General features: G+C 37.9%; 1 protein-coding gene across 3 annotated transcripts in view; it reads right to left on the minus strand.

Annotated features, from left to right (window-relative positions):
* TAF2 (TATA-box binding protein associated factor 2) overlaps positions 1 to 14,357 on the minus strand; it is a 75,439-nt gene extending 61,082 nt beyond the window's left edge. For all 3 annotated transcript variants that reach the window (XM_078153714.1, XM_078153713.1, XM_078153712.1), the window contains exons 1-8: positions 13,920 to 14,357; positions 10,755 to 10,808; positions 9,390 to 9,550; positions 6,989 to 7,107; positions 4,398 to 4,539; positions 2,591 to 2,822; positions 1,882 to 2,066; positions 913 to 1,026 (exon numbers count right to left, since the gene is read on the minus strand). In XM_078153714.1, coding sequence (XP_078009840.1) covers positions 913 to 1,026; positions 1,882 to 2,066; positions 2,591 to 2,822; positions 4,398 to 4,539; positions 6,989 to 7,107; positions 9,390 to 9,550; positions 10,755 to 10,808; positions 13,920 to 14,003 — 1,091 coding nt within the window. In that variant the 5' untranslated portion in view covers positions 14,004 to 14,357. The remainder of the gene's footprint in view (positions 1 to 912; positions 1,027 to 1,881; positions 2,067 to 2,590; positions 2,823 to 4,397; positions 4,540 to 6,988; positions 7,108 to 9,389; positions 9,551 to 10,754; positions 10,809 to 13,919) is intronic.
* Between the last annotated feature and the right edge of the window lie 633 nt (positions 14,358 to 14,990).

The following is a 14,990-nucleotide window of genomic DNA, read 5'->3' on the forward strand; positions in this document are numbered from 1 at the left end:
GAAGGAATGGGACTGCATCTGTACTTAGCACAGAAAACTCCTAGGGGAGAAAACTCTGTCTACTGATGCAAACAGCACTTCTTTTAACACAGTCTTAGAGAGCTGACTATAACAGAGGAGTCAACCTTGTGACTTGCTCCTCAGTGTGGCCAGGAACAGAATAAAATGAAATTGGGAAATGTTTACAAAAATAAATAAAAATACAAAACAATTAGTTTTCTAAGTCAATAAGCAGCCCAGAGAGATCCGTAACTATCTTAGTTTGACACACTGGCCTTGAGAAGTGAAAGGTTAAGTGATTTGTCCAGAGTTGCATAGCCAGTATGTATTAGAGGCTGAACATGAACTCAGATCTTCCTGGCTTACAGGTCAACCTATCCACTATGTTAAAATGCCTCCTCCTTTGTGAGGAAAGTATGCTGTTGGGTTCATGTCATATTCTTTCTTTCCTTGAAAGAACTTGAATTTAATTCAAAGTTCTTTCAAGTGCTTTCAAATTCAAATTTCAAATTCTCTAGGCTGTGTATCTTCAGGCTGATATGTAGTTTCCAAATACTCATGATGTAAGCTCTCAGTCCTGCCTCAAGTTCACCTGCACATGCTTCCCTCCCTTTCATATAGGTTAACATACAGCAGAGTTAGTATTCAAAATGCTATAGTTTTCCCTATTCTTGAAAACAACTATCTCATTTTTAAAATTTCATTCACTGGTATTCTTTCATTTACAACTTATTTCAAATGGCCAAGTTGATTTCAAAAAAAGTGTTTTTAATTTTATAAGAAGAAATACTGCAAGCCATAATTTGCCTTTTTAATGAATTCTGCATAAGCTGTCACTTTATATTTCAAAATAATAAAAGAAATATTTCCAGGTTTATCTTCACTAATAATACATTGTTCGAAGGTACTTACCAGGACATTCTAGATATGAAACATCCAAAGAACTGTTGAGCTAATGACTGTGCTAAACACCTTCTCGTCAGAGGTGTCTCATCTATAATCATAGCACTATGCAAAAGGTTTGTGCTAGATAAAAAACAGAGGAAAAAAACTGTAATTATAAGAACGAGAAACAGGTAAACCAGTCAAAATGAAGTTGAAATCATGCTGTGGAAAAAAATAGAATTTGGGCTTGGATGTAAAGAATAATAGAAGGCCCTAAAGATTTCTCTTCCCTTCAAAAATTTTGCTCAAATTCATTAAAGTATCTGCGGGTAAGCGGGAATTAGCCTCCAAATCATCTTTTACTGGCTTCCAATTCAAATAAACAAGCTTTTTTTCAGCCTCATAATCCCCAAGTTAAAATACACAAACCAGGAAAATCCTTTCTTAATATTATATTTATTTATGTTTTGTCCCGAATGAAATCTGGTATAGAAAACCCCCAATCTGGAAACCTACTGCACTGATGTAGATCATTAAGTTATCACTAACTTATAATCTTATGAAATAACCTGGGCCACTGAAAGATTAACTGCTTTGCCCAAAGTCACACAACTAGCATGAGTGAGAGGAAGGACCTGAACCCAGGTCTTCTTGTCTCTAAGTTCAACCCTCCATACACTACATCAAGTTACTATTATTGTTAATAATTAGTCAACTTTTCCAAAAGAAGGCACACATCACTTTTGCCTTTAGAGATAGACTTCTTTAGACTTTCTTTCTATTTTTAAAAACTTAGGGAAGTCTTTCTGAAAAGCAAATAATATCCAAATGACAAAGGGGCTGGGGGGGGGAGCAAGGAGATTAAGATTTTATCATAATATCTATTACTGAAGACAAATAAAAATTTCCACATTGGAAAAGAAAACAAATTGGGAATTCAGACAGATCACAACAATTTCATAATTAAAGCATTCCAACTTCTACCTAGACACTAACCTAAAAATGCTCATGGAAGCATAAGCAGCTACTTCAACATAGGCTTCATCTACGAACACAGTCTTGAAGCAGGAATATGGGTAACGACATGTAAGAATCTCTTCATAAAATTCAAAGACTTCATGAAGATAAGATGTGGTGTGTTTGAGTAGTGGAAGAAGCTGAGGTAAGCAAAAATGAGTTACCTAAAACAAAAAGACAGAGGAACAAAAAAAAATTTTAATTATGCAATAGAAAACAGCCTTTCTCCCCTTTAAAAGAATATTTACCTTGAATAATTAAATTCAAGTTCTCAATTTAATGGTAATATAAGAAAGGGAATATTTTCACCTAATTTTTCAGGTCAAAGTATCATGATACTGAATGGGAATGATTTATTCACTAATCTTTTCTCCCCTGTTTTGTTCTTTATTATAAGAGATGGCTCTCTGGAAGAGAACGGGCAAAGAAATACAGTGGGAAAGTTACATAATAAGAAAATTAAAGGTGACAATATAAATTTATATTCAAACTACAATAAACATAGCTACTAAGTTTAAGAGCTGGGACTCAAACATGGATTTTTGGAATCTAATTTCTATATCCTTTCTACTATAACACACTGCTTTCTCTCCAGATGAGCCAAAATTTTAAAGAAACTTGATATTCATTAATCATCTATAAAAAATATTAGTCACAGTATATTAAGAAGAGATAAAGATATAATTACCTCATGCATGTAAGGATCCACAAGGATTTCAAAAGGTCCTATGGCCAGAGAAATATTTGATGCTGCTGTTGGAATAGGAAGCATGTAATGGAAGGTCTTCTTTCGCATATCATGGGTATAAATAGTTTCTACTAAATCTCCATTAGAAACTGCAACCATTGCAGCATCCACTGTATATTCTAATTTCCATGTACATAGTTCAGAGTATGAATCAACACAAGGAAACCAAAATCTGAAAAATATAAAATAATTTATATGTGTGTGTGTATGTGTGTGTACAGAAAACATTTTAAAATGACTCAGATAATTAGGCTTTCGAGTACAGTTTTTGTTATTAGTATTATTTCTTCAATTTCACGCAGTATACTAATAGGTATTTCATTTATTTGGCTAAGAAGTACTATAACACTTACTTTGTTCAACTTCACCTAATTCTAATAAAGGCAACTTGTTTCTACAGCTTTATTAACTATATTATAAAAACAATACAATAAAAGGTATTTAGGCACATTAAAAACTCAATGGACCCTAAAGAGATTTAAACTGTTCATATTTCCAAGCAATCAAAATTTATATTAGAAACAATTTATACTAGTATTATCAACTTAACTAGTATTCATATACTATTGCTCTCTGTAAAATAAATGGGCTTATAGATCAATACAGTGATCAACTATGATTCCAGATGACCAATGATAAAGAATGCTATCCCACTGCCTGACAGAGATGACAGACTAAATATGCTGAATAAGACATACATTTTTGAATGTGGCCAATACCACAATTTGTTCTACTTGACTATGCCTATTTGTTACAAGGGTTTGTTCATTTGGGGGGGAGGGGAGGAGATACAAGGGATAGAAAATCAATCATTTTTTCACTTAAAAAAATAAAATGTAATTATAAAGATGTTTAAAAATGAAAAAGTGTACTGGTGAGATTTTTTTTTCTCTTTTTCAAAGTCTGCTTAGTCACCGCAACAGCCTTTTAGGGTCAATTGATATTACTCCTATTCACTAAATTAAGAAACTACAAGGGGCAGCTAGGTGGTGCAGTGGATAGAGCACCAGCCCTGAAGTCAAATACGGCCTCAGACCAAACACTTGACACTAACTAGCTGTGTGACCCCGGGCAAGTCACTTAACCCCAATTGCTTAAAAAAGAAACTACAAGTCAATCCTCATTATTCATGGATTCTGTATTTGTGAATTTGCAGCATTTTTGCAGACAAGCTGAAGCTCTGCCTTTTTGCTTCAGCTCTCCACTGTAAAAAAAAAAGTGACCTTTTCACAGTCTATTTACTGCCATGTTTTTCACATTTTTGTGCTTTTTTGCTGTTTAAAATAGTGAAATGCTGTCTATACTCATGGAGAACATACACGTGTCAGATAAGTACTTGTTTTAGATAAGCTTCATTCAGTCATGAGCTGTAGTGCTGTTAGCCATCAGTTCAATGTTAATGAATCAATGATATGAAATATCAAGAAAATAGGAAGAAGAAATTCACCTATCTGTGTATGAAGCCGCTCTGGAAAGTGCTCAAGTACATGTTGTGACCAGAGACTCTCAGGAAACTGATACTGTATTTTCCCAAGGAGTAATGGTTCAATATTCATTAATTCAGTGTTCATAGTAACTTTAAAGAACCTAACTACCAAGAATGATAAGAATCATCTGTACTTCACAAAATATTAAGTGCCTTGCCTAAGAATCAAAGTAACTCAAAGGTAAGGATAATCATCAACTACTTATTGACTTTCTACTAGGATCCTACTTAAGTAATGTATGTAAATATTAATATTCTGACCTTGTAGAATTCTGATATCCACAAGAGAAAACATGGGCACCTCTCTCTGCCATGCTTCCTTCTACATTCGGTACCACAAAATGAAGGCCTCCTTTTGGTTGATCCAAAGAAAAATTAATATGGACTTTCAGAACCTTTAACTCTAAAGCAAAAAAAAAGAAAAAGATCAAATCAGAATACATGTTAATGTACCATCACTTTCATATAATTATTTTTATTTATAAAATACCTAGAAGCAGACTTTTACATTCCCTCAGCCTGACCCTCTCAGCTACAAGAAAAACAAGGCCTCGTTTTTCATTCATTTTTTCAGGCCAAAACTATATTAACAGCATTTTAAAAAGCTAACTCACTAGCAAACCCAGAGACATACTGTAGCTTCAAAAAATAAATACTTTATTCCTTTTCCTCATTAATTTTTCAAACATTTATTGGGCACAAGCTTAAGGCCAGGCTTAAACATAGGCTTTTTCCCCCATCATTAAGGCCATCTCTCTATCACACTACATCACACTGTTTTCAATTTAAGTATAATCATTATATCTGTTCTGATTTCTTTTAAGATATAAAGATGTTAAAGACTGAGGTAATATAGAGCAAAAAGACCTGGGTTTTAGAATTGGTTCTTCCACTAAGTAGCTATGCACCCTGAAGCAACTTCATTGGGCCCCATCTGAAAAATTAGTGAGTTACTCTAGAGCCTGTACATAGTAGGCAATAAGCAATTATTTGTTTAATTTATCAGATTAGGGAGCTCTTAAACTAATGGAACACTGATGCATTGTGAACTGATCCATTCATTCTGGAGAACAATTTGGAACTATGCCCAAAGGGCTATAAAACTGTGCCCACCCTTTGATCCAGCAATACCACTACCAGGTCTGTATCCCAAAGAGATCATAAAAGATGGAAAAGGACCCACAGGTACAAAATTATTTATAGCAGCTCTTTTTGTGGTGGCAAAAAATTGGAAATTGAGAGGATGCCCATCAATTGGGGAATGGCTGAGAAAGTTGTAGCATATGAATGTAATGGAATACTATTGTGCTACAAGAAATGATAAACAGGCTGACTTCAGAAGAACCTGGGAAGACTTGTATGGTCTTATGCTGAGTGAAGTGAGCAGAATCAAGAGAACGTTGTACACAATAACAGCCACGTTGTGCGATGACTAATATTAGTAAACTTAACCCTTCCCAACAATACGAGGATCTAAGACATCTCCAAAGGCCTTGTGATGGAAAATGCTTATCCACATGCAAAGAAAGAACTACGGAATTTGAATGCAGATTGAAGCATACTATTTGCTATTTTTTTTTCTCGTCTGTTAAGTTTTGTTTCCTCTTTCTGGTAGTTCCTCCTATTGGTTCTAATTTTTACTTACAACATCACTAATCTGAAAATATGTTTAATAAGAATATGTGTATGTATATATGTGTGTGTGTGTGTGTGTGTGTGTGTGTGTGTGTATAGATATATATATATATATAGATATATAGATATATATATAGCCTATATCAGATAGTGCGCCATCTTGGGGAGGGTGGTGGGGAGGAAGGGGGACAAAATTTTAAACTCAAAAGCATATGGAAGTGATTGTTGATAAATCGAAATAAATTAATAAAAATAAATAAATAAATAAAGACTGGGAAAGGAGCCACATATACAAAAGTAATTATAACAGCTCTTTCTGTGGTGGCAAAGATAGCTGAACAAGTTGTGGTATATGAATAATGGAATACCACTATGCCATAAGCAATGATGAGCAGGCTGATTTCAGAAAAACCTAGAAAGACTTATATGAACTGATGCTGAGTAAAGTGAGCAGAACTAGGAGAACATTGTACAAAGTAACAGCAACACTGTGCAATGATAAACTTTGATCAACTTAGCTCTTCTAAACAATACAATGATCTAAGACAATTCCAAAGGACTCTTAATGGAAAATGCTATGCACATCTAGAGAAAGAACTATGGAGTCTGAATGCAGACTCAAGCGTACTATTTTCTCTTTTTTTTAATGGTTTTTCTTTTTTGTTCTGATTCTTGTTTCAGAACATGACTAATGTGGAAAATATGTTTAATATGATTGTACATGTATAGCCTATATCAGATTGCTTGCCTTCTTGGGGAAGGGGGAAGGGAGAGAGAAAAAAATTAGGAATTCAAAATCTTATAAAAATGAATGTTGAAAACTATTTTTTCACGTAATTGGAAAAAATAAAATACTATTAAGCATCGGCGGAGGGGTAGAGAGAGAAAGGCTGTTACGTTACAGTGACCTAAGAGAGAAGTAATGTGGCATTACTGTGAGTAAAAACAAGGTGTCAAGTATAAAAAAATACTGACACTGTGAAATCTGAAGTATACACTAGTGAGTCAAAACCTGAAATTTCTGGTACATAAAAAATTGCAGAATTAAGAGTCACAGCCATCCTTGGACAGCCACTGAAGGAAGTATTAAATAAACACATCAATGACTTATTAATTTTTAATGAAATTTAATTAATAAAGATCAAATCATCAATTAAAAAAATGAAATAAAACCTAATGTCATTTAAACATGAATTAATGTAATCTTAATACTTTACCATCAACATGTTTCCAAAGCTCTGATGGAACTTTAATACAAAGTTCTCCATTTCCGGCGTCAGGGTCAACAGCACTAACTGCAGCAGCATAAGCATTGGAAAAATAGTTGAGATTTCTTCTGCAAGGTAAAAGGGCAAACTTTAAATCAAATAATAAAAATTAAATTTCCTTAGCCACTGATAGGCCTGCTCATAGGTGTTTGTAGTTTGCATTCTGCTTTTGATCTGGGTCTGTGATTCTATTTATATAAGGAACTCCCAGGGAAGAAATTCTCTTTAGCAACGAAAGGATGAACAAAGAATGAAGACACATTTATTGAACATCGTGCTAAGTATTGAGGATGCAAAGGGCCCATTTATACCCGAAAATTTATACAGCAGATCTTTTTGTAAAGGTAAAGAACTGGAAAGTAAAAAGGGGCCCTTCATTTTGAGAATGACTGAATAAATTATGGTATATAATGACACACTATTGTATTATATGATTTGACAAAGGGAAAGGTTTCAGAGGTTAAAAACCTCCTATGAATTGATGCAAAGTAAAGTGAGCAGAGCAAGAACAATTTTTACACAATAACAACAGTGAATAGACAACTTTAAAGACTTAACTTCTACCAATGCAATGACCAAGCACAATTTCAGAGGACTGATGAGGATGCATGCTACCTATTTTCTTAGAGGTGATGGCCTCCAGATGAAAAATGAGACATAGATACTTTTAAACAAGGTCCATGTGGGAATTTGTTTTGCTCTATTATGCATATTTATTACAAGGGTTGCTTTGTTTTCAATGGGGGGCAGAGTGGGAACAGAAAAAATAAAATTTTTTAAAAGGATGGGAAAAATAACAAAATTTTAAAAGACTTTTTTTAAAGATAAAAAAAGAACAAACAAAAAATCTGACTCTAGAAGGTCTGAGGATTAATTCAGTAACTTTCATGGACTCTAACAACATCTTATGGTTTCTCCTCTCCACTGACTTTATGGTGAAAAATTTCAGTGCCACTTATAATTGGAGACTAGCCAAGATGGTGGAGGAAGATGAAACAGTTCAACTCAAAGTTCTACCACAACTACTCCATCAAAAATCTTAATAGAGTGCCGGGCTGAATAATGACTGGAAAAATCTAAAGAAAAAAAAGAGTAGGTGATCTAACCAGCAAAAGATCACAAATTCAATGCATAGGCACATGACTAGAAGAGGAACTGTGGAACAGGAATGGGTCAGGAGGGGCAATTAGGTGGTGCAGTGGATAGAGCACCAGCCCTGGAGTCAGGAGGACCTGAGTTCAAATCCGGCCTCAGACACATGATACACACTAGCTGTGTGACCCTGGGCAAGTCACTTGACACAGATTGCCTCACAAAAAAAAAAAGGATCAGGATTACAGAGCCAGACCCAGGAGCAGAACAGGACCACTGACTGCACTGTCACTCTAACCTAGGAAAAAAGCCCTTGGAGCCAGACTTCTGGAGCTATCAGCAGTCCTACGCTAAGCCATCACTTTCCTATTTCTGTTGAAATTTTTCTAAACATCCAGAATCCAAAACTTCTCACTTTCTCTCAACCTACATATCCAATACACATGACTGTACCATTCTGTCCACTTACAGTGAGTGGCAGCACCCCAGCTCAGGCCCTCATCACTTCTCTTCTCTTATTGCTATAGCCTCATAATGGTCTCTCTCCCTCAAATCTCTCCTCTCTCCAATCCAAACTCTAAAAGCTGCCAATGACATTCCTAATGCACAGGTTTGTCTATGTCATTCTCCATCTCACTCAACTCCAGTGGCTCCCTTTTGTCTATAGGATCAAATAAAAAAATCTGTTTGACATTTATCCTTCACATCTGTGTGGTATTTATCTTTCACAACCCTGTCCTAACCTTTCCAGGCTTATTACATATTACTCCTCTTTACACAAACTACAGTACACACCCAACATTCTACTTCCTCTCTCTATGCCTTTGGACAAAACTGTTCCCATGCCTGGAATGTCCACCTTCTCTCTTCTACAGCTTAAAATCCCAAGTTTCCTTCAAAGCTCAGCTAAAATGCCACCTCCTCCAGAAGGTCTTTCCTGACTCTACCAGAGATGAATGTCTCTCCTTCAAAATCATATTATACCTTCCTATATGTGTACATGTTGTCTCCCACTACATTCTGGAAAATTAGAGGGAACACAGATTCTTAGTAATGGGGAGCTGTTTCTATCTTTTCACGAGTAGCAAAACACCCTTTGAACCACACATAAAAAGAATGTTCTCAGGAAAGCGATGTGCAAAAAGATGAATGTAAAAACATTACTCATGTATATAGACAACTAATAAAGCAAGAAAAAGTTAATATTCAACAGTAACAAGCTTTTGCCATCTCCAGATTTTAAAAATGAACTACTTACTGCTTTGATTCATGGTGACAAACTTCCAGTGTTGGGTCATTATAAATAAAAGCTGCCTCCAAATCATTGACCCTTACTCTGTATATTCTGCATTGTTTGCTGTTTAATTTAATTCTATTCAAGTTTGCAACTGTGGGAAATATTGTAAGTTCCACAAATCCCTGTAAAATACATAAAAATTATTTTAGTTCATTATATCAAAGATTTATCTTTTAAAACAACATTAATCTCTACACATGTCCACACACATCTCGATGAATACATTTTGCAGAGGGAGGGAAAAAGGAAAGGAGAGGAGGAAAGGGTAGGAGAGAAAAACAGAGGGAGAGAAGGAGAATGAGAATGTTATTATTAGCATCACTGGATCAAATAAATTGATGTCAATTCTGTTCTTCAGGAAGTTTATTAACTTAATATCTTAAACTAGGAATAAAGAACCACTAGAAAATGACTTCAATGAAAACAATGACATGACTGTCAAATCTGCAGATGACACAAAGTAGGAGCACTAACTAAAATTTTGCAAAACAACCAGGATCCAAAAGATTTTGACAGATGAGACTACTGGTATAAATCTAATCATGTAATATGGATAAATATAAAGTCTTTTGAAACCCGGCTTAAAAAATTAATTTCATGAGTCAGATGGAAGAAGCTTGCAAGATAGCAGTGCTTTTGAAAAAGATCTAAGGATTTTAATGGATTGCAAATTCAATATGAATTATCCATGTACCAGCCAAAACATCTTAATACCATCTTAAGCTGCATTAGGAGGAATACTATCCAGGACTAGGAAAGTAATAGCCCTGATACTCTCTACCCTAATCAGTCCACACACAGAGTAATTTTTTGCTTCTGGACACCACATTTTTAGAACACTACATTAAGTACAATAACAAATTTGAAGGAAAAAGGCATAATAAGCCAAATTAGCCATTAAAAGGCATGAAAATAGGTCAGCCTTGCACTCAGAGAGTCTAGTTAACCTTGTTTTTCCCAGTGGTTTTAATTATCTTGGTTAACTGGTTTTCCAGTCTACACCAGATTACAAGTTACCACCTTTGAAGAGGACAGCATCCATAATGGACAGTTAGGTGACTCAGTGGATATAACGCCAGGACTGGAGTCAGGAAGACACATCTTCCTGAATTCAAGTTTGCCTCAGATACTTGCTGTGGGACCCTGGGCAAGTCACTTCACCCTGTTTGCCTCAGTTTCCTCATCTGTAAAATGAGCTGGGGAAGGAGATGGCAAGCCACTCCAATTTTTTGCTAAGAAAACCCCAAATAGGGTCACAAAGAGTCAGACATGTGTGAAACAAGTGAACAACACCACCATCAATTGTGGTAAGAGGAATATACTTACTACAACAGACTTTCTCTGGAAGTTTATGTTGTTGATGCAAACCACCTGGTGGGTTGTATTAAAAAAAGAAAAAAGGAAAGAGATATAAAAACAGGTAGCACTGCTAGAGTTTTAAGAAATTCTTTTCAAATACCTCATAGTTCTAGCCAGACAACATGGGAAAACAGTTAAAACAGCTAAAAACACACTGCTTTGTTCTTTTTATCTTTAAATTTGTATACCTCAAACTAATGAAATAAAGAATATGTTTAACTAAAACTACTTTCATGTTTCATTAAAAAGATAACACTGTCTTGAACATTATGGCAAAAATGTACAAACGGACACTCAAAATGTTTTCTCAGACATTTTCTCATTTCCCACCTACTGTACTCATTTTGGACTTTTTAAAGTTCTTCACCATGCACCCTCATAGGGAAATCATCTTAGGGAAACCTCCTCCTGCAAGATCCAATCAGCCTTGTTACTCTGTTCATCTCATCAGTACCATCTGCTCCTCTGATTGGAGGGTGGAGCCATAAAACTCCATTTAAGGAGAGGAAATAAGAAACTCCTCACACTCCCCACCCTGCTGCCCCCAGTTTGGACTTCTTTGACTTCTCCACAATGCCCCCATACGAGGTACCTTCTCTTCCCCTTTTCCACTTTCTTTTCTCTGGCTTCCTTTAAGTCCCAACTAAAATCTTATCTTTTACAGGAAGACTTCCCAAATCCTTCTTAAGCCCTAGTGCCTTTCTCCTTAATTATTTCCTATTTCTCTTGTATATACCTTGCTTTGTAAATGTGTGTGTATATATATGTATATATATGTGTGTGTGTGTATATATATATATATATATATATATACACACACATTTATATATGTATTTTTAAATGTTGTTTCATTAGACTGTAAACTTCCTGAGGGCAGACAAAGACTGTCTTTCTTTTTTGTATTTGTTTCTCCAGCACTTAACACACAGTAAGTGCCAGGAACATAGGAGGCACTTAATAAATGTTTATTGACTATTGACTATGTTCAACCTTTGAACATCACTTTGACCAGACTTGAGGCAGTGTGTTACAGTGGAAAGAGGGTTTGATTTGGAGTCAGAGGGCATGACTTTTTTTAAAAATTGACTATGTTCAACTTTTTTTTTAATGAATGATGAGTTTAATTCTGGTGAAGCATGAGGGATTGAGAACACTGGGAGATGGGGGGTAACTGTTTAACCTATTTGGGAAAGACAGTCGGAGTGTGGGAAGGAGGATGTGACCTTCAGGACAGTGGGGAGCTGGCCCTACGATGCAGACTTCAGAGAGCTTCAGGTTGTACTTCTCTCACCCCAACTAGTAATAAAAATAGCTTACATTTGTAGTGCACCTGAAGTTAAAGAGCAGTCTCACCAACTTTGTTATGTCTCGAGGCTCAAAACAACACCACAGGCCATGAAAGGCATACACTATAACCTTTTTACAGATGAGAAAACAAAAACTCAGAAAGATTAAGGGACTTATAAGCATAAGACTTGGTTTTAGAGTGGACCATGGATATCATCTAGTACAATTCCTCCATTTTACAAATGAAGAAACTGAGGCCCAGAGAAATTAAGTAATTTGCCCATCATTATACAATTAGCAGCAGCACCATCATTTGAACCCAGGTCTTGGGACTCCAAAGATTCTCAATTCCACAACCTTGTCCCTCATTGTTTTCAAGGCTACCTGGATAGTGAAGAGAGGAGCCAGAAATCAAAATCAAACCCTCTGGCTGAAATTCTCAATTCATTGTTTCATTCAATCATTCAACCAACCACCCATTTGTTCATTCATTTGACCATCCATCCATTTTATTCAATGTCCTATACAGGAATCCGCTGCCTAGGAGGTAATGATTTCTCTCTCATTTAAGAGAAATCTTTAAGCAGTGGTCAAAAAAGACCACATGATAGGTGATGCTGCAGAGGGGATTCTTGACCAGATTTGGATTCAGTGCTTTCTATTACATGTGTCCAAATCCTTGTGCTCTATTTCACTAAAATAAAAATGACATCGACTTAGTGTTTCAAAGGGTTTTTTGTGCCTTTATACACATTATCTTTTTTGAATCTCACAACTTCCTGAACTGGGTATTACAGGAATTATTATTAAAACGTAATTAGTGACATTCCTGACTCCAAGTCCAGCAGTCTATCCAAAACATCTTCCTATGCTGGGTTTCTAGCAAAGAGATAAACCCCTTCCCCTGTGCTCACTATGAATAAGCTTCCCCCTAGAAGCACTAGGATGTGTTGGGAGAGCTGCACCCAGAAGCATGGGGACAGGCACTGTAGGCAACCCAGAATCCTTCAGAAGCTCAGAGAGCAGCTGACTACATTTCACCTACCCAAACCCTACCTGCCATCCTTCTGGGCCCAACTTCACCATAAAGTCTTTAATTCCTCTAGCCCCCTCTGTTCTCTTCCCATTCCTGCAGCCTATGTTATACACCATCTTCTCTTGTTCCTTAATTGTTTTGCCTGCCTTATGGACTGTTTTATATACCTCTATGCCCCACAGCTCCTAGCACCAGGCTAACACACAGAGCAATAATGATAATAACTCATGTTCAACTTTTGAACAACACTGTGACCAGACCAGGCAGTGTGATACAGTGGAAAGAGGGTTTGATCTGGAGGCGGAGGGCACGGTTTCGAATCCTAGTTCTTCTAGGGAGACCATGGACAGAGAGAAGTTTCTTCCTTCTCTGGGCCTCAGTTTCCTCATATTTAAAATGAGAGTTAAATGCCCGGATCTCTAAAAATACTCGCTAGCTTTCCTACCGGAAAGTGATACATTTTGCAATTTTCTTCTAATGACAATCGTTGGCGTTTGTTTGCTTTGTATATATTCTCTGTTTATCTTTGTGGAGGTGTAACTGTCCCCCCAAAGGAATTCTTGGGGAGTAAATTCACCCGAAGGAACCGTCAATCCAGCCCCTTCACCTTTTATAGGAGGGGAAACTGACGCACAGGAAATTAAATCACTTTCGCAGGGATGTTTGCATTGACTCCACATCCCCGGGATGCGGCACGGTGAGCTCTCCCCTACCGGGTGAACCAGCTGCACCCCAGCTCCCCCGGGCTCCAAGGCTACACCCCCAGGCACCAAACGACAACACGAGAAAACAAGAAGAGGGAATACTCATAGTTTATATGGTCTCGGGCTCTCGAATCCCTTGTCGCCTTTCTTCCTGTTCATCCTGCAGGGCTCTAAGCCAGTGGGCGGCATGAAGAACGGAGAAGGGACTCGCTCTGCCCCCTCCCTCTCAGCTTACTGGGCATTCCCCGGCTCCCTCAGCCCAATGACCCGCGCCGCGGCGGCGGCGGCTACGGCCTGACTCCCCCAGCCAAAAGTTCGGTCAACATTAACAAAACCATGCCCGCTCGGACCCTCCCTGGCTCTGGCCACTGCCCGTCTCTTCTGACCACTTCCTGGCTCGCCTGCTACGGAAGGGCTCCGGCGCGAGGACACGGCGCTGCTGCGCGCAGCCGTTCCTCCCGAAGCGGCCGCGGCAGCGGCAGCAGCAGCCGACCCCCATGCTAAGCTGAGAGCCGGCTCCGCCAGCTCCCAGGAGCCTCCGCGGCGCACTGACGAAGGCCCTAGCACCTTTATCTTCCGGGGCGCTACAGGAAGTGGCGCGCGACGAGGAGTTTACACCCGGAAATTGCTGGTCGATGGTAGGGGGAAAGGAAATCCATTTTTAAATGTATTTCAAACGTTCGAATAGAAGAGTTGCGTGTTTCCGTCAATGTGGGGAATCCGAAATTGAGAGATGCAGGAGGTAATTGAGTGTCGTGGAGGGGGAAGCAGGCGTTTAATAAGTGCTAGTGGACGGATTGCTTTAAACCCTCACCCTTTAGACTGTGAACTCCCTGAGGGCAGGAACTTTGTTTTGCTTACGTTTCCCTGCCGCTAAGCACCGTGCAGGGCACAAAGTAGGTGCTTGCTAAAGGCTTGTTGACTGACGGGAAGGAAGCTAGGGAAGCCAAGAGGCAGAGTTCCAGGGTCGGGGGGACAGCCCGGGAAAAGACAGAGGGTTGGGAGATGCAGTGTCTACTTTGAGGAAAAACAAGAAGGCCAAAGTCGTTGGATCGCAGAGTGTGTGGGATGGAGAGGGGGAAGTAAGGTTTAAGAAGACAGGAAAGGTTGGAGGGGCCAGGTCATGAAGGGCTTTGAACGACAGACAAACAAGGATTTTATGTTTGATCCAGGAGG

Source organism: Phascolarctos cinereus, unplaced genomic scaffold, assembly GCF_003287225.1.
Source record: "Phascolarctos cinereus isolate Bilbo 61053 unplaced genomic scaffold, phaCin_HiC Scaffold_4;HRSCAF=312, whole genome shotgun sequence".
NCBI classification, from domain to species: Eukaryota; Metazoa; Chordata; class Mammalia; order Diprotodontia; family Phascolarctidae; genus Phascolarctos; species Phascolarctos cinereus.